The sequence below is a fragment of the Setaria viridis genome, chromosome 9 (genome assembly GCF_005286985.2).
Source record: "Setaria viridis chromosome 9, Setaria_viridis_v4.0, whole genome shotgun sequence".
Classification (NCBI taxonomy): domain Eukaryota; kingdom Viridiplantae; phylum Streptophyta; class Magnoliopsida; order Poales; family Poaceae; genus Setaria; species Setaria viridis.
Window position 1 is genome coordinate 48,493,655 of NC_048271.2, and position 19,925 is coordinate 48,513,579.

A 19,925-nucleotide genomic window follows, 5' to 3' on the forward strand; every position below is an offset into this window, starting at 1 on the left:
CACGCGCGCCACGCCATCCACGAGCTCCGTCTCTTTTCGCCCCCCTTCCCCGTGGGATCGATCGAGTTCAGACGACTCAGCTCCGGCCTTCTTTTAGTTCGCGTCGCATCAGAAAGGCGAGCGGCACACACGGCGCACCAAAAGGCCGGTTGCAGCTGCTGACCCGCAGACCGATCGACCGCCCGGGTTTCACCAACCAAACCCCAGATCGATCGGGTGCGTGGCACGGCACGCTTTGGGCGCCGACTTTTCGCGGTGGCCCAAGCCGGTAGTGCAAGCCGTGGCCAGGTCCCCACCGCCACCGGCGTGCAGGTTATCTGCTTTCTGTGGGTACGTCACAACTTTCCGATAATTTGTAGGGGTCTAGGGGACCAGCAAAGTTTCTCTCCAAGAAGTGAGTAGCACTAGTATACGCTGTGAAGCAGTAAGCGTCGAACCGACCGGGTTGTTGGCTTGCTCAGTTCGTCCTCGACAAAAATCAGAGCTAGTAAAATGCCTTGCTCCCCACATATTACCATTCGTCTAACTGTCCGCAACATAGGACCTTCTGAATTCGAAGAAAGAAACCACGAGACTCCCACTACTGAATCTGTGTAAAATTGCGGCGTTGCAAATGAACAAGGTGCAAACATAGTGTGCAGTGTGCTTTCTAGCAAGTCAACAAAGTAAAGCCAAAAGAAGGCGCTAGCAAAGTAAGCCCTAGAGCCTACACACTCCATCCGCGAGACGCGCATACAAACACAACTAGTAGATTGTTAAGCTAGCTAGGGCACGGCCACACCCACCGCGATCGGCTCTACCTTGGCTAGCTAGCTACGCCAAAGGCCATCCACTTGCAGATTGGCAATGGCAGAAATCATTGGCGGCATTGATGCTGTCCACGTACGGGTTGCCTGTGCGTACGTGGGGAGGCACCCTTCTTGCCGGAGCTGTCGCCCGACGCGACCCCTCCCTACCGAATCACTCCGCCTCCCTCAATCCGGTGATCTCCGAAGGCCACGGAGCCAAGCGTTTCTCCAGCGGCAAGTCAGCGACACTCCGGTGCTTCCCACCGAGGCATTGAATTCCTTTGCCGGCCATCGCGGGATGCAGCTAGTGATCTGAGCGGCGCGGGGTCGGGTGGTGGTGGCTCTGCACCTTGGCGTTTCTGGTTGCTCGGTCCAAAAGGCGGTGGGCCGGCTTCGGCTGGCAGCCCAGTGGAGTAGTGGACACTGGACAGGCAGGACACAGCCTGACGTCTCGATACAGCTCCCCCCTTTTCGCTTGGGACCGAAGGATCAAGGAGGGGGTCGAGCCGTCGAAGGGGATCGCGTTCGTGTTCTCACTCCAGCGAGACCAGCCGGCTTATATGTCCGTGGTAAATGGCAGATTGGCACGGCAGTGTTAAGCTTGGTGCATCATCCATCCCATGACAGGCACAGGCAGGTCAAAAAGGCCCACGAGGGCTGCTTGCCGCTTCCGCAAGTCAGTGAGCTCAGTGGTAGGAGCATTAGCCCGTTTAGTAGGATGGACCTAACGTCCTAACCTAAGGAGAGACCAGGCGACCAGCTATATCTCCACTCAGCTCAGCTCGGAAAAAAAAAATCGACCAGGACTTAAAGGACACTATCCGGTATTGCAGTGAATCTTGTAGAAGGCGACAAAAAAGAAAAGAAAGTTGGCAAGGGAGGAAAGTCTAAACAAATTCACGCTAAAGCTGTTACTAGTATAATAACGTGGGACTTGGGCTGGCCATTTTGTTCTCAGGCTTCACAAGAAACTTCTTCTGCGATCCCCCTTACTGGGTAGGCTAATGTAGGCCCAAAGAAGATCGCGAAGAGCACTAGTACCAGCGACTATACTTGTCAGCCTACCAAGTACAAACTGCTTCTGAATATATGGTAATGTATTATGGATGAAGAAAATACTCATGTGCCAGGGAAATCAACATATTCCTTTTCTTTTCCTCTTTTCAAGGACACTTCACACGTGCAGTCATTTCTATGGATCAGTCAGTCAGTCAGCAACGCTTGCAGTAAACACTGAACAGCATCAGAGAACATACTCTTGCCAAGGAACGTCACTAACCCGACCATTATTCAAACCGCCACCAACCAGGAGAAAGAAACCATTGACGAGATTGGCGACCGCTAGTGGCAGAGCTGGGACTCTGCGTCTTCTTTCACAGAAGAAATCGATAGCCAAATGACGGATCCTGCCATCGTGTCCGTCTTGTTCGGTGGAACGCAGCAAACTGTACAGACACACTACTAGAGAGTAACCACTGAGCTTTCATCTGTCTTTCAGGCCAGCATAGAACCGGTCCTGCTAGTCTCACGAGCGAGGCCTTCTGAACTCTGAATCAGCTATTTCAGTCCTAGTTTCTTGAAGTCACGGTGCAGCCGATCAAAGCCATGACTGTGCTCCCAGCATTCTTCCTCCTCCTCGTCACAATTAACCACCTCGTGGCCGCCATGAACGAGACGGTGTTCACCTTCAACGGCTTCTCCGGCGCGAACCTCTCCCTCGACGGCATGGCCAGGGTCACGCCGGACGGCCTGCTCATGCTGACCAACGGCACCACGGCGTTGAAGGGGCACGCGTTCTACCCCACCCCGCTGCGCTTCCACGGCGCCAGCAACCACGCCGTGGCGTCCTTCTCCACGGCCTTCGTGTTCGGCATCATCGGCCAGTACACCGACGTGAGCAGCCAAGGCATGGCCTTCGTCGTCTCCGCGACCAGGGACTTCTCCACGGCGCTGCCGGGCCACTTCCTGGGCCTCGTCAACGCCTCCGACAACGGCGACGCGAGCGACCACCTCTTCGCCGTCGAGCTCGACACCGTGCTCAACGCGGAGTTCCGCGACATCGACGACAACCACGTCGGGATCGACGTCAACAGCCTCACCTCCGTGCGAGCGGCCTCCGCCGGCTACGACGACGACGAAACCGGCTCGTTCCGAAACCTGAGCCTGATCAGCCGCAAGGCCATGCAGGTGTGGGTGGAGTACGATGGCTGGGCCATGGAGCTCAACGTGACCATGGCCCCTGTCGAGATGCCCAAGCCAAAGAAACCCCTCCTGTCTACCGTCGTCAACCTCTCGGCGGTGATCACGGATCTCGCGTACGTCGGCTTCTCCTCGTCGACGGGGATAATCTTCTCGCACCACTACGTGCTGGGCTGGAGCTTCAAGATGAACGGCACGGTGGCCCCGGCTCTCAACATCTCGTTGCTGCCGGCTCTGCCACGCACGACAAGCAAGACCCGGCCAAAGGTCCTCGTGGTCGTCCTGCCAATCGCATCTTCGGTGTTCGTTCTCGCATTGGCCGCGGCGGCCGTCGTCATCGCCAAACGCCGAGCAAAGTTCGCCGAGCTGCGCGAGGATTGGGAGGCTGGCTTCGGGCCGCATCGCTTCGCGTACAAGGATCTCTTCTACGCGACGGATGGTTTCAAAGACAGGAACTTGCTTGGGAGAGGAGGATTCGGGAGTGTGTACATGGGCGTTCTCCCCAAATCCAAGACGAAGGTTGCCGTCAAGCGGGTCTCGCATGAGTCGAGGCAAGGGATGAAGGAGTTCATCGCCGAGGTTGTGAGCCTTGGACGCCTCCGGCACCGGAACGTCGTGCAATTGCTCGGCTATTGCCGGCGGAAAGGTGAGCTCCTCTTGGTTTATGACCACATGCCAAACGGCAGCCTCGACAAGTATTTGCACGACCGAGATAAACCTACTTTGGATTGGGGCCAAAGGTTCAAGATAATCAAAGGTGTAGCGTCAGGCCTGCTGTATCTCCACGAAGATTGGGAGAAGGTTGTCATCCACCGAGACATCAAAGCCAGCAATGTGCTACTCGACGCGGAGATGAACGGCCGGTTGGGCGACTTCGGGCTTGCAAGGTTGTACGACCACGGCACGGACCCGAACACCACACATGTGGTTGGCACCATGGGGTACCTAGCCCCCGAGCTCGGCCACAGAGCCAAGGCAACACCGTCCACCGATGTCTTTGCGTTCGGCGTGTTCCTTCTCGAGGTCGCATGTGGGCGGCCGCCCGTGGAGGAGGATGCTCAAGGGACCCCGGTCGTGCTCGTCAACTGGGTGCTCGACCATTGGCGCAACGGATCAATCATGGAAGCAGCTGATCCGAGGCTCGGAAATGATTACGCCTTGGAGGAGGTCGAACTGGTGCTCAAGTTTGGCCTGCTCTGCTCGCATCCGCTGGCCAGCGCGAGGCCTAGCATGCGGCGAGTTGTGCAGTGCCTTGACGGCGACATGGCCTTCCCCGAGGACCATCAGTCGATGCGCACGAACTTCAGTATGACGACTCTGATGGAGGACCAAGGACTTGACCCGGATGCCGTGGAGTGTGAGTCGTCTTTGGCGTCAAGCGTTGGGACCATGTCTAGCACTCTGTCGGGAGGAAGATGAAAGATGGCGTACGTAGCTTCCGTAACCTGTTTCGTTGCCCCAGACTGCATTCATGATACATGCGCATGTCCTGTGTAGGAGTAAGCATATGAAGCAGAGAGGATGCAGATTGTTTTACTCTGATAACTTCCCATAACAAATCTGGTGAACAAAAAAAATGTGCCCGACAAATATGAATTTGTTGTCTAGTCTGAATGATAAAATAAGCATAGTATATAACATGTTTTACGTCGAAATCCCTGTGGACTTAGAGTGACTAGCTGACAAAGATTTTGCTGTCGCTGTGTGCACATCTGAGGACGAGTCATGGTAAAAAAATTCCGGCCGGCAAAGTAACGAGACAAGAACAGCTAGTAATAATGTATTGAAAATTCAACGAACATCCTTTCCAGGAAGGTACATGAGATGGACATCTATTAGTGATGGCATATTGCTTTGTTGAATTGACTTGGAATAAGACCACCAGTGACTTTGACATTCCAATTCAACAACACGTACTCCACATATAATAGGCCACGCCTGAAACTATACGGCCCCTCCAGTAACAAGGTTTGAGAAGTTTACACTGCTCGTGCGTCACGGCAGGCATGGTTAACGTCAGGTTCATCCCCTTCCTTCTACTCGTTGCCCTCCACAAAATCAAGCTGGTTTCACCTGCCAGTGATGGGCGGTTCGCCTTTGAAGGTTTCACCAGTGCAAACCTTAAACTTGATGGTGCCGCCATGGTCACACCGACTGGCCTGCTTGCTCTAACCAACGACAAGCACACCAAAGGTCACGCGTTCTTCCGAGCTCCTCTCCTCTTCCACGTGCCTGCAAACGGCATGACTGTTGCTTCCTTCTCAACCACTTTCGCGTTCGCCATCATCTCCGAGCACACCCAGCTGAGCGACCATGGCCTTGCCTTCGTGGTCGCACCCAGCAGTAACCTCTCGGCAGCCACTGGAGCACAGTACATGGGGCTCCTCAACATCAGCGACAATGGCAAGGCCAGTAATCACATCCTCGCCATCGAGCTTGATACAGTACTCAGCCCTGAGTTCCATGACATCGACAGCAACCACATCGGCATTGATGTGAACAATCTCCAGTCGGTGAAGTCCCACACAGCTGGATACTACGAAGAGGGCACCGGCAAGTTTCTGAACCTGACACTAATGAGTCGCAAGGCGATGCAGGTGTGGGTGGACTACAACGGCCAGGCCATGGAGCTTAATGTAACCTTAGCTCCCCTGGGAGTTGAGAAGCCAACGGAACCTTTGCTGTCAACCGCCCTCAACCTTTCAAAGATAGTAACTGGTACATCATATGTTGGGTTCTCATCTGCCACAGGTCTCTCCATTGCTTACCATTACATACTTGGATGGAGCTTCAGCTTGAATGGAGCAGCACCTGTCCTCAACTCATCTAACCTACCTGCACTGCCAAGATTACCTCACCAGAAGCGCTCCCTAACTGAAATTTTGGTGATAGTGCTGCCGTTAGCCACGGCTGGTTTCATTGTCGCATTGCTCACTGTTGTCTTCATGTTTGTACGGAGATGGTTGAGGCATGCTGAGCTTCATGAAGATTGGGAGGTGGAGTTTGGGCCGCACCGGTACTCTTACAAGGACCTCTTCCATGCTACTGAAGGGTTTGTGAGCAAACAATTGCTTGGGATAGGGGGATTTGGTAGAGTGTACAAAGGAATTCTTCCAAGATCTAACTTAGAGATTGCAGTAAAGAGGGTGTCACATGATTCTAAGCAAGGGATGAAAGAGTTCATAGCAGAAATTGTTAGCATGGGTCGGCTTCGACACAAGAATCTAGTGCAGCTACTTGGCTATTGCCGTCGCAAAGGTGAACTTCTCTTGGTCTATGACTACATGTCAAATGGTAGCCTCGACAAGCACTTGTATGATCGGAACAGACCTGTTCTACGTTGGAACATAAGGTTCCATATCATCAAAGGCATTGCATCTGGTTTGTTGTACCTCCACGAGGATTGGGAACAGGTCGTTGTGCACCGAGACATCAAGGCAAGCAATGTTCTTCTCGACAGTGAGATGAATGGATGTTTGGGTGACTTTGGCCTTGCAAAGTTATACGACCATGGCACCAATCCAAGGACCACACGTGTTGTTGGCACCATGGGCTATCTCTCCCCTGAGCTGCTCCGCATAGGAAAAGCATCGCCAGGAACAGACGTTTTTGCATTTGGGATCTTTCTGCTGGAGGTGACATGTGGAAGGAGACCCCTGGAGCTTGACCAGGTTGTGCTGCTGGATTGGGTACTCGAGCACTGGAACAGAGGAGCAATTCTTGAGACAGTGGATCCACGGCTCTGTGGTGAGTATATCGCAGAGGAGGCGCGCTTGGTTCTGAAGCTGGGGCTCCTATGCTCACAGCCAATGCCTAATGCACGGCCAAACATGCGGCAAGTCCTACAGTACCTTGATGGTACTGTGGCAGTCCCGGAGATGACAGTGACAAATCTGGACTACAGCAGTCTGATGTTTGTGCAGAACGAGGGGTTCGACTCATATGTCATGTTGGATGCATCATCATTTGCAACGAGCATTGGTCCAGGATCTGACCTCTCAGGAGGACGATGATGTGAACTTGATTTCCTATTGGTTATCAGTTCTGGTCAGTGGTGTCTCCATTTCTAATGCTTTCTGTGTCAGTAGGTTAATTTGGGCTAAATGTAATCACATCCGCTGCTTAACTTTGTACTATCTTGTAAAGTCAAATATATGCAAACATGATTTGATTCTGAATCCAATATCTTCCACACTAATGGCAAAATCAGAGCTACCAGTAATAGGGAAACAAAAAGCAACCAAATTATCTTCATCAAATAAGAAATCTATTTGAGATGAAAATTGAAACAGATGGTAACATCTGATTGTGTACTTGACAGAAACTTAGACAATGATGCCTTATGCTAATTTCAGGTTATGCATGAATTTAGCATGCACCAAAAGCAACAGTATACGTACAAACAAGAACAACGTGATGCCCATTGTCCATTGTGTCATGCTTATTGTTTCATCTCCTTGCTCTCTTGCTCAACCATGTATGCTTTCTTCATTTCTTCCAGGACTGAATCATTTGTGCTGCCAGTCATACAAAGCACATAGTGAATATTCACATGAATGTGGCGTGTTTGTCATGCCAATGGTAGTTTGGTTAAGATATGGAATATGAAGCTTCTAGAAAGGAAAAAAGTTGAAAAGGTGAAACATCTTCCAGAATATAGTGATATGTCCCCAATTTGACGAAAACAAAGCACAATCAACCCACGAAATCATTTAATCAAAATCTTTAGTGCTGTCTGTAACTAGTTATGGTCACATGATTGTTGCAAAAAGGCACTCAAATTCGGGTCAGAAGCTCACAATGATTAGCAGCACAACTCATTTTAGATTCTTCCCATTTGAATTAATCAGAAAATATTACTAGGATCCTCAAAATGCAAATACACTATTTATATAGACAGGGAAATCACCTACCACCTACCATTGATATTGCCTGGTGATGTTAGATTAAAAGATATTTAAGACCAGTCAGCATGAGACCATGATGCCACCAGTAACAATATCCGGCAAGTGCCAGAATTCTCAACAGGAACCTACACTGAACTTGGTTCTAACAAATTTCTAACTTGTAAATGCTAGAAAAGAAATAACCGTATCAAAATCCAGTTGCACCTTGTGCCTACTGTTAAGCTAACATTTTAGTAACAAATACTAACCACCTAGCACGGTACCAGCTTTAGAAGTCAAATCAACCTCCACAATTGCATCCTATGAACAACTAAACAGAATATCTTGCAGATAGTAACAATGTCCAGAATGAAAAACAGGAGCAACTTTTGAACTTGTAAACATTAAATGTGAATGCAATTTTACCCTACACAACAGAATCAAACAAGAACAGAGAAGCCACTTTGATGATTATTCCAAATACATATGGAATGAGTACTTACAACTGATGAAGGCATTCATTCAACTCTTTTGCTTGTTTACGGCATTGCCATACCACAGAAAATGTTCTTCCTCTAGCACACTCAGCATACTTTGAACAATAAAAATCACATTCCTTAAGGGCCTTTTGTTTCATTTTGCTGCGCAAAGCTGAAAACCCAAATGGATAAGATTTAACTGTTAGAAACGAAGATAATGACCTTTACAGGACAATTTCGAAGAAAATAACATAGAATATTCCAGTCCACAATCTTGAAAAGTAGAAAAAAAACATGTTAAAACTAAAGAGCATCCTCAACAGGGACATGTTAGTAGGCTACAGGACTTGCCATGTCATTAGTTTGCTACATGGTGGAGAGAGGACAGATACAGGAGGTTAAGTACTAAATAGAAGCTAGCTTATATTGGCTTTAGCGCAAATTCCAAGTCAGAAGATGGTACTGGCGGGTGGAAGGATAAAGAAAATAAGGACTACTGGGTATTTGGTACTCTACAGGTGACGTGGCACATACTAAGGAACCGTCTTACCACTGAACAAAAATAATTAATTGGACAATGTCTGTGTGTGACACATTCTGGCCATTATGAACAGCATGTCAATCAGTTATTCTTCATCTTGTCACCTTAAAAAATCACTAATGGAAAATTGCTGAAGCCAATAAGCCATTTCTTCAAGAATGGTTAATTCGGTCCATTGAATGTGGAACATAGTTATACAATTCTGTAGATAGCACAGCTATGGTCTTTACTCAGAGTGAATCAAAACTGTATCACAAGCTCTAAAGGTTTTAACAGTCACCAACACATATGGGAACTCAAAATGCAGTTTGATTGTTCGAATCTGCTGTACTAATTAGTACTACACTGCTTAACAACAGAAGGTAATAGCACCAATTGGATCGAACTCCCTGCAGACCACCTATGTACGCACAAATACGAACAGATACATAGTCAGGACAAGCTAAGCGTGCATCATTTCAAGAGTTTGGTTAGAACTTGAACAAGCAGAGCCAGCAAACTTAATATTCTAGGAAATTCCGCATATGTTACGGAACTAATACGAGCTCTGCGCCGCGCGCACTCAACTACTCAAGGATTGCCCAAATCAACAAATCCAAAGCTTAAGAAGCACGGATGGGATGGTGGTGGACTCACCTTCCTCGACCTTCTTCTTGACGTGATTCTCCCTAGCCTCCTGGAGGTACCCCATATCGCCGCCCCGATGGTACCGAATCGGACTGGGAAGGGATGGATCGAGCAGTTGGGGTTAAACCCTAGCGCCCTTGGAAGGGAGCGCGGACATTGACGGCAAGATTTTCTCTCTCCCCTTGCACTGGTGGGTGAAGTGCTCGCACGTGGATTTTTGGGAAACGGGCTAATGGGCTATTGAGCCACAGGTCTGCGGCGGCCCAGGCAATCGATGGGCCGAAATCAACAAGCCCGGGCTGAAAAAAAAGAAGCATTGGATGGGCCGAAATCCAACGTGATAATCGCTCTCTCTCTCTCTCTCTCTCTCTCTCTCTCTCTCTCTCTCTCTCTCTCTCTCTCTCTCTCTCCAAAAATAATGGCGTTGATCATCAACGTACTCACTGTCTCACTCGTCGTTGTCAGGGGTCCAACGGTGATCTCAGGTTTTGGATTTGCTTGTAGCTCCACTCAATAACACGAGATTGTTGGATGGATTCTCACAGCTCGTGGCCTCGTGGATGAGGACGATTCCACCAATCCGCTCACCAGCAACGACCGGGTCACGAACCAGTCCTGGCAGTGGCAGCCTGGCAGGTAGGGCTAAACCGACCGGCGAATGCTGCAGCCGAGCTCGACGCTTTTGGCACCAACCGGTCGTAAACAAAGCGACGCAGGACGGCAAAATCGGCAACGGCGTCGCCGGAAGAGCACACGTACGCCAGTGTACTCTCACCGGGAAATTCAGGCGAAAAAGCGTTTCTTGCTGCACGGGTATTTGACTCGTGCGGCAAACTTTATCGGATTCGATTCTGAAATAGGTCGAGACGGATTGATTGGTGCTTGCCCGACGGTACACGTCGGAGGAAAGATGCCGCGAGCGCGAGGCATGCGTGCCCGAGCTACACGTCGAGGTGAACTTGATGCAGGAGATCCGTGCAGGCGTATTGCGCATCAACGCCTGCATCAGACATCATGGCGAATTTGCATTGCGCTTGCGCAGCCGCTCACAGGAATGGCAGGTGAAAGCACTGCCCGTACCAGCAGCAGGTAGTTCGTGTTAGCTGCTGGCCTTTCCGCTGCTTGGTTTTGCAGTTTGCTCTTCCTGTCCTGCGAAGGATTCCGGCCTGTGCTGGATAGGACTCCGCGTCAGCCAGCAGTCAGGCAGGGAAAGCGTGCCGGCGCGGTAGATGACGAGCAGATGCGCTCCGCGCGTCGCTTTACACAAGCAGAACCTTCACCGGAGTAAAGAAAGAGCGCGATGGAACCTTTTGGCCTAGCCTTTTCCTGCACTCAGCCTGTCAGCCACTCCCAACCCCAACCCCTCTAGCAGTCTGTCTAGCGACAGGTATCGATCCCTGCTTTGCCTTGGATTCACCACCCATGACACTTTTCTAATCCTTTTTACCCTGCTAATAATTGAAATATCACGCTGCTGTCTTGTTGCGCTACGCACGCATGATCACGTCTAGTCTTTCCGTTTCATGCTGTGTCTGTCGCCTCCGCGTGGAGCGGTGTGGTTAGCGGCCGGTTTGACGTTCGTGTGTTTCGTGTCTGATCATAGAGCTTTCTCTGGGTGATGGAGACCGGCAGCAAGCTAGCAAAGCATGTTTTTTCTATTGACCAACCACTGGCGCTAGTTTCCTCGCTCTAGCTCGGTTCATAGATTTGCAGTGACAGATTCAGAGGGACACATTGTACTGTCAGAGTTGACCTCGCTGTAACGAACCAACCACGGGCGCCATCTCCGGCCGCGTACGTACGATCGACCAAAGCTGCAAATTGGTGCCACGGAACTGTTCACGACTTCCCCGTCGTCCGTCCAAAATATCAGATGCTTCCGCAACAGTCTAACAAAACTGCGGTAGAAAGGCGGTGTCACTTAGAACGTCACTGTTACTTGCTGGTCCTTCCCTGTCCCTGATAGCATCTTCGTTTTTTCTCCGTTTGACAAAAGCTATTGATAGGTGACGGCCGGCTCCCGCAGTGAACCCAAACGACGACGACGTGTTCCGGGCCGAGGAGGGCTCTGGATTCTCGAAGAGTAAGGCGCGCACTCCTGTCCTCGCGCCCCCTGCCTAACTCTCCGTGACCAACAAAAGAGCGCAGCAGCAGCAGCTCCCGACCAAGCACGTCGCAGAAGATCAACCCGATCACGAAACGCAGCGCTGAGAGTGGCAGCAGTTGGTGAACAAAGCGGACTACCAGTCTACCACTATACTGAATGACTGCAGATGCTCACGGGCCATGATGGGTCGACGTCGTCGTCGTCGTTGATGCTTTTGCGCTTGGCCGTGCCATGCCGATGTGCGGCGCCACTCATGAGAAATCCCACCTTAACCATCGAAAGGCGCTTCGGGATTCATAAACTACTCCGATTATGCATACAACTGCCTTGTCTTGTCATCACCGGTCGCCAAGTTTTTAGACTGTAAAGTGGCCAACCGGATTCTTTTCATAGAGACCTAAATGTGCAGTACTGGACAAGGCCGAGGCGAGATAAAGGGAAGCGTTGGATGGGTTCTGTTCTCCTAAAAAAGTTCAGATGATCGATCATAGCATCCTCTCTCTCCAAAAAGAAAGTGTTGATCGTCACGTACTTTTGGAGTTGTGGTGATGTGAGGACGGCGGTCTGCAACTCCGCCATTCATTGTTGTCACGGGGCCAACGGTGATCCCAGGTTTCCGAATTGCTTGTGCGCTGCTCAATGGGTCTATTCGCTTTAACTAATAAGCCGGCTGAAAAGCTGAAATGGCTGATTTGTTGTGAGAGGAAAACACTGTTATTAAATCACATTTACACGAGGCTGTTGGATGGATTCTCGCAGCTCGACCTCGTGGATAAGGACAATTCGCACCCTACTCAGATGCTTTTACCTTTTAGTACCCACCGGTCGTAGACAAAGATGCAGGACAGCAAATCGGCAATGCCATCGTTGGAAGAGATCGAGCACGTACACCTATGGTACACACATCAGGAATTTGTACCGAAAAAGCGTTTCTTGCTGCACGGTTATTTGACTCCCGCGCGCGGCAACTTCGTTCGAATTTTGCTTCCGAAAATTGTCCAGGTGGATCGGTTGATTGCCCGACGCTACACGTCGGAGGAAAGGGATCGGAAGGCGTGCAGAGTGCAGACATCGAGGTGAATTTGGTGCAGACCATCCGTGTTGGATCAAGGGGCAAGGACTGCATCAGAGGCAGAGACATCGCGGTGAAATTGTATTCTGACGCTTGCTGAGAGCGAAAGTGTTTGCGATAATAGAGCAGCGGAATAATCAAATTAGCAAACTATCTTGTCATAAACATTTCACCGAATATCTTGTGAGCATGAAAAAAAACAGCAACTATGCTTATGCCAACTCATCCATACGAGCAACCACTTCACATATGGATCAATAGCAAGTAAGATGGTGACTTAATTAACACATGTGGTAAGGGAAATACCAAATCAAGAGTAGACATCAAAATTTACGTGAAAACCCTTTGCGGGGAAAAACCACGGGCGGTGGTGAGCAATTCACTATATGAAGAAACAGTATAAGAGGTGGGAGCCAACAAGGATGGAAAGGCTCCAAATCCTTCACGGATTTCAGTTTCTATTGGATGGATTTGGTGGATCTAAGCCACTCCTCTCCTCTCCCTAACCCTAGATCTCTCCCAATAACAATAACTCAACTCTTTATCTATTTTCGAGTTGGGAAAGAGTCATATAATGGCAGCTTTTAGATTGTTCTCGGAGCTCCAGAATATTGCAAACAACCCCAATTTCAGAAGACAACACGTACATGTTTTGTTTTGCATAACAAATAAGCTAATGTGCTTCCAAGTGCTTCCAAATTGGATGATTAGGAGCGGCACGTCACAGTGTTGCAGATCCGCAGCCCTTCGTGTGCTACCAGAAGGTAGGTGACGTTAGATTGCCTGCGCTGCTTGGTTTTGGCTGTTTCAATTTCTGCAAAGGATTCCAGTTTGCTTCGAGCAGAGCATGCCAATTCGGCAACTTCCGTCAGAACGGTGACACGAAGCTCAGGAAGATTCTTGCGTCGGGGGATATTGGGATAAGAATAAAAACTCGCCCCGATCGCCTTCAGCTGCAGGCAGCATATGGATGAGCTCGGGGACGACGACGTACATGGGTCGGCGTCACCCAGCAGTCGGGCTCGGGCAAAGGGAAGGCTCGGCGCGTCGCTGTTACACAAGAACCATCACCAGAATAAAGAAACCATACGATGGAGTCCTTTTGCCCCGTGGTCTTTTGTGCTGCTCCGGTCCGCCGCCGGTGCACGCAGCCAGCCACCCCCGGCCTTTTTCACCTGCTAATACTTGAAAGATCACGCTGCAGCTGTTTGTTGTGCGCCAAGGCCAAGCGCATCGCATCGCATGATAACGTCCCGGCTTTTCGTTTGATGCTGTGTCGCCTTTTGTATGGAGGAGCGGTCTGATTAGCGGCCGGTTTGTTTGACGTTCATGTGTTCCCTGCCTGATTGGAAATCCGTTTTTCAGTGACGGGGACAGAGACTTGTCAAGGTTTCTAGGACACCTCTTGGTCCGTGGACTCGTATGTCCTGGCCTCCAAACCACAATCTGAGACGAATTAACCATGGGAACTCAACTAGTCTAGTCACCGGACCGAGAAGCCCTATCGAGAGCCGAGCGAGCTCACTGCTTCTATACCGGTCTGATAAAAGCAGTGTCACTTTCACGACGTTGTATGCCTTCCCCTTTCGATGGACTCGCCGGAAAGCTAGCTGACAGCCGCCTTCCCTCTCGATGAACTCACCGGCGACGTGTTCCAAGCTGAGAAGCCTCTCAAGACGCTATCGTCCTTGCTGTCCTGCCGAGCGCTCCACGACCGCATCACAGCCACGGAGCCACCCTGACAGCTGCATCAATTGGTAAACAAAGAAGACTTCTCCTAATTGATCCTGTCCCTTCTCCTAATTGAAGTATTGCAAAAGTGTGTCGTCCCTTATGTTTCATTTGGTGCAAATCAATCCCTTAACTAACTAAACCGGCATATTTATCGTCCCACCTTAATTTAACAATGATTTAGTATCATCTAATGGCCGTTTTATGCCATGTAATCAGGTGAGTGATGTAATATGCTAGGTTGAAATATAAAACTCATAAACTAATTCAATAAATCCTCTAAATTGGGCTACGCTATAAAAATTGTATCAAAAATTTATCGGAACCGATTCACACCGAACTATTATAGTGATTGACTTAGACGTGGCTAAGCAAAGATTAGTAAAGGATTACATGGCATAAATTGATGTTATATGCATGACACTAAACCATTATTAAATTAAGATGGGAATGATAAATGCACCCGTTCGAGTTGATAAATTAAGATGGGAATGATAAATGCACCCGTTTAGTTAGTTAAGGAGTTAATTTACACCAAATAAAACATGAGGGATGAATATCATATTTTTGTGATACACTTTTTTCTAGTGGAGGGCATCGATTGGTAAACAAAGCGGTCTACTACTAAATGACTCGCTAACGCTCATGGGTCATGATGCGCCGCCGATGCTTTTGCGTGGCCGTGCGGTGCCACGCCGATAGGCGCGGGGCGACGACGCCACCCATGAGAAATTCCGGCAACCACCAAGGAATTCATAAACTACTCCGACCATGCAGGCAACTGCCTTTGCTTTGCGACCCCTTTATACTGCACCGGTCACGCAAGGTTTCAGGCTGTAAAGAGAGAGTGCTCAACCGAATTCTTTTCCGAGAGGCATAATCTAAAGGTGCGGTATAATAGTTGGATAGGCTCGTAGAGAGCTGCGTCGGATGAACGCAAGCACTGAATCGATCCGTGTACGTACGAAAGGGAATAAATCGAATGTTCTATTCCGAAAAGAAGAGGAAGAGACGACGACGACGACTAGATGTTCGTCAATGAGTATATTGTTTTTATAGTAGTGCTACTACTAGTACCTCCCTACTAGCGAACTAAACATTTTGCAAGTAGAATTTAGTCGCGCAGCAATCAACGCTTAAACAATTCAGCTGCTGTGCGTAGTCTGCACGTACACACCTCACTGTGCATACGCAGCCTCCATACACGCTTCGCGCTTCCACTGTGCGTATCATACTGCGCCAATTCCAAACGACGAGACGACGCAGCTCACAAGAAAGCGCGTTTATTTGCGACAAAATGGGTTGCCTCCGGCAATTTGCAATTCCCCTGTCGCGGGCAAACCAAAAGTTCTATTTGGTCCTTGGAAAGCCACCAATCAAGCATGATTTTGGTCCCTGGCGTTTGCCGGCAAGCCACGAATTTGCTCAGATCCGCCGCGCTCGGCGGCGTGTCTTGCCCACGGCGACATGCTCGGGATCCCGCTTTACAACTGTCAGATTGGCCGTCACAGCTGCATCAATAAACTAAGATTAGGCCATTATAGGGGAGTAAGCAAAGCATCAACGGCTGTCCACGAAAGTGCCTGTCTATCAACAGAATCTCCTTAGAGATAGAGGATCGGAGGATCGGCACAAAGAAGATCTAGTGCCTGATATTTCAATATCTTCTTAAATGGATTGTAGTACATTTTATGGTTTCAAAGATTTTGAGCCCTGCAATGCGTGAATTGAGCCTTAAGATGGTGTGTTTTGAACAAAATGATGTTGCTCTCCTAGAAAATCAGGCCTTTTCATTTTGAAACACATCATATATGTTCACAAGCACGCACGAACATTTGTGAATAACTATAAAAAAGGATCAATGAAGTTATCATAGATAATCGCTGTGAATGGCCACGTCACATGTCACTAAAAGAACCAGTTTGATGTTTACTTTGTTTAGAATAACCTTTCGAGAAGTTGTAACCCGTAAGTATGCTCATTTTAGAAAACAATTTGATGCAACTTATAATTATATCTCCTTCCAGGAAATGTAGATAATGCTGTATAAACTTTTACCCGATGAATTTTCAGTCTTCATCATGAAGTTTCCCATTTGCAGTACATGTTTCGAAAGCATGGTACATTGTAGGAGTTGTAGCCCTTAAGGATGCTCTTTCTTTAGAAAACAATTCGGTGCGTGCCAGGCAAATTCCATGAAACGCAGATAGTCCCATATCCCTTGATGAATTCCGAGTCTTCATTTTGAAGATTTCCATTCGCAGTACATGTTTCCAAAGTACTCCATGGTAATTCTGAGGGTGATCTGGACCAAGAATCAACCTGCGCAAAACTTGGAGCCTACCCAATCCCCAAAGAAGCATCGGCTGCACACCAGCGCAGCACAATGTTTCTCCGTCCAGAGCAAACTCCGTAGTCCACAAGCAAGTCAGGTTTCTTCGCCACAGGGCACCAAGCCACCAATCCTGCGACCAGTATAAAGAGTGGGGGAAGAAACAGGGCATCACCAGTTCGCCGCCACAGCACCCACCGAACACCCCACCTGTTCGTTCGCAGCGGGCCAGCAGGCAGGCAGCAGCCATGGGCCTCTTCGGCAAGAGCACCTCCAAGCAGACCGCCAAGCTCAAGACCTTGGTCAAGCTCACCGCCACGCGCCTCGCCGCCGTCCGCCGCCCGCGCCTCGGCCGCCGCTCCATCGCCCGCAGCGACGTCGGGCAGCTCCTCTCCATCGGCCACCTCGACCGCGCTCTCCTCCGCGTGAGTGCCTGTCTCTGTTCGCGTCGCGTGTGTCCTTCTCCTTCCTTTCGCCAGTTCGCGGTAGTGACACGGTGTGGCGTGCGTTCTCGTCGCGCAGGCGGAGCAGGTGATCGAGGAGGACAACATGCTGGAGGTCCTTGACGTCATCGAACTCTACTGCAAAATCCTCATCGAGCAGGCCGCGCAGCTGGAAAACCCCAAGTACGTGCCCAAGTCAAGTCTTTCGTGTTCGTTTTGTTGTTTTGATCGATTCCCCGTTTCGTCGGCTTCCCTGTCTCACACGGAAAGATTGCAAATTCGGTTCGTTCGGTGGAACCCAGGGAATGCGGCGAGGAGATCAAGGACGCGGCGGCGGGGCTGATGTTCGCGTCGGCGCGGTGCGGCGAGCTGCCGGAGCTGCTGGACGCGCGCGCCATCCTGGCGGACAAGTTCGGCCGGGACTTCGCCGCGGCGGCCAAGGAGGGCGCCCCCGGCGTCGTCGACCCCACGGTAGCTTTAACTTCCTCCAACTATATTAGCTTAGTTTACGGGTTGTCTCCCCAACTGCATGTGACGGGAGCTGGAATTGAAGGCTGGTTGTTGCCCTGTTCGTTTGCTGCAGTTGGTGCGGAAGTTGTCCGGCGAGAGGGCGAGCTTGGAGCAGAAGAGGAGGTTGGCCAAGGAGATCGCCGCCGAGAACGACATCTTGCTGGAGTTCCCTCAGAACCCAGTAGAGATTCGCCAAGTTGGTCGCACAACCTCACAGATCACCAATCAGAGAGAAAAAGAACAGTCGAAGAATGTCCCAGCCAGAGAATTTGTCCAGGAGAGTGCGGCCAAGACGGATCGTCGTGAGGTTTGTGCCGTGATCACACTACAGGATCATCAGAAATTCAGTATCTTTTGCGTTATTTGATCTTAAGAATCGGTTCGTAACAGGTGCGGGGGACGCATAAGCCTGTTGATGGCAAGGTGAACCCGAGCCTTGCTCAGCTGAGCGTGGACGAGAAGGTGTTGAGGGAATCCAACAAGTACTTCGACGCCAGGATGGCTGCGGAGGCGGCCTTCAAGTCCGCGTCGTTCGCCGCGATGGCCGCCCGTGCTGCCGTCGAGCTGTCTCGGACGGAGTCACAGGGGAAAGGGCCGAGGGGCGGTGGCTACGACAAGGCGCGCCCCGTGCGGACCACGGCGGCAACGGAGCAAGGGACGGCGCCGCCGTCATGGAGGCCGCAGAAGTCTCCGTCGCCGTCGCCCTCCTGGAGCGACAGGAGCACGGCGACCTCGGTCGGGTCGGACGCGGCGTACAAGGGGAAGGAAGTCTTGTTCGACCAGAGCGACGAGGAATTGGAGGACGTCGTCTGGCCGCCGCCGCCGCAGCGCCGGCCATCCTACAGTAGGGCGGCCTCCACGGTGGGAACGGGCGTCGGCGCCGGCGCTAGCCCGTGGCACGGGGACGCCAGAACACGGCCGTTCCAGGACGGCGTGCCCGAGAACAACCACCCGCAGCACAGGAGGCACGCCACGGAGTTCGCCGGTGGCAACGCGCGCGCGCCTGCCCTCCACGACGCCCTGGGCGGCGGCCAGCGTGGGCAGTACGTGGCCCCGCCGTACAGAAGGAACCCCGCGGCCAACACGGGCAGGAGCAGCGACGCCGGCGCGTACGAGAGCTCGGCGTACGTGCACCCGCCGTACGCGCGGATCGTGTCGGCGCTGGAGCGCAGCAACGAGCACATCGCGCGGCACGAGGAGGTGCGCCGGATCGGCACGGACGCGCGGGTGCTCCAGGAGCGGGTGTACGGCGCCGCAGCGCCAGGGCACGGGCACGGGCCGCTGAACCCGGAGGGGAGGACCAACTCGGTGCGCACGCGGAGATGAGCTCGCTCTGCGGTTGCGGCATTTGCAGTTCGTGGCCAGTCGGCATTCGTCAGTTCAGAGTCCAGGGTTGGGATGGCAGCGGAATTTCTGGCGCAGGAAATCGGGTCCGTTGCTTCGCCGGCAGAGTGGCGGTTTCAGCGGTTTGGTGCGGGATCCGTGGAGATTTCCTACCTCTGGAAATGAAATACTCGTAGATTTTGCTCGGACTGCAGCATTGTTCATGGAACTAAATAGGGATTATGCATAGGTAGGTGGCCTTTTTGTACAGAGGAAGGGTTGGGTATGGAGCTGTGATTAACTGAGAGTTGTTTTTTTAGTTTTGTATCGTAGGGTACTAAGCTGCAAAATTTTCTGCTCCAGCATTGAGAATCTGATGACTGGCTGAATGAGCACCTCTGCGCTGCGCTCCTATGGCGTGTGGACGTAGGCGCAGCGCGCGCGTGCGGTAGGCATGGCGCCGTGCAGCAGCGAAGGAGCCGAATAGAGCCGGCGGACGGTGGCGGAGCTAATTATTGTAAGGATGAGCTTCTATCTCCTTAAATGAATCAGCAGTGCTCCTGCTTTATTTAAAAAAAACGGTGGCGGAGCTCCGGCGAGCGAAGCGAGCGGCGTGATCGATTGGCGTACGTGGACCCACCCGTCGGACTCCAAGTTTGACGAGGAAGACGAAGGGAGTCTACAACGATGCTTCCGATCTCGTCCGCACACGTTCCATCTGACGGCAGCTAGGCACCCAGGGGGTGGACGGTATACCCCTGGGGCCGCGACGGACGCTGCCCCCGCCTCTCGCCGCGGCTCGTCGGAGCGCCGCGGAGTCCCGGCGGCCCGCGCCTATTATGTCCGTCCTCCTGGGATGACGCTGCAGGGGAGCAGGCCTACCCGCC

The 19,925-nt window shown here is 51.2% G+C and overlaps 3 protein-coding genes across 3 annotated transcripts; 2 read left to right on the forward strand and 1 right to left on the reverse strand.

The window, feature by feature from the left end:
- The first annotated feature begins 2,082 nt into the window (after positions 1–2,082).
- Positions 2,083–7,165, forward strand: LOC117835765 (L-type lectin-domain containing receptor kinase SIT2). The gene is made up of 2 exons (XM_034715088.2): positions 2,083–4,351; positions 5,296–7,165. Exons 1-2 carry the CDS (start codon positions 2,394–2,396, stop codon positions 6,998–7,000), a joined length of 3,663 nt encoding a protein of 1,220 aa, XP_034570979.1. The 5' UTR covers positions 2,083–2,393; the 3' UTR covers positions 7,001–7,165.
- Positions 7,166–7,209: 44 nt separating this feature from the next.
- On the reverse strand, positions 7,210–9,717 carry LOC117835764 (uncharacterized). Its single transcript, XM_034715087.2, has 3 exons — positions 9,530–9,717; positions 8,377–8,524; positions 7,210–7,504 (listed from the first exon to the last, which is right to left on the reverse strand). Exons 1-3 carry the CDS (start codon positions 9,582–9,584, stop codon positions 7,429–7,431), a joined length of 279 nt encoding a protein of 92 aa, XP_034570978.1. The 5' UTR covers positions 9,585–9,717; the 3' UTR covers positions 7,210–7,428.
- A 6,961-nt stretch (positions 9,718–16,678) lies between these two features.
- Positions 16,679–19,400, forward strand: LOC117839459 (uncharacterized). Its single transcript, XM_034719795.2, has 5 exons — positions 16,679–17,187; positions 17,285–17,388; positions 17,508–17,676; positions 17,789–18,022; positions 18,106–19,400. Exons 1-5 carry the CDS (start codon positions 17,011–17,013, stop codon positions 19,039–19,041), a joined length of 1,620 nt encoding a protein of 539 aa, XP_034575686.1. The 5' UTR covers positions 16,679–17,010; the 3' UTR covers positions 19,042–19,400.
- Positions 19,401–19,925: the final 525 nt, after the last annotated feature.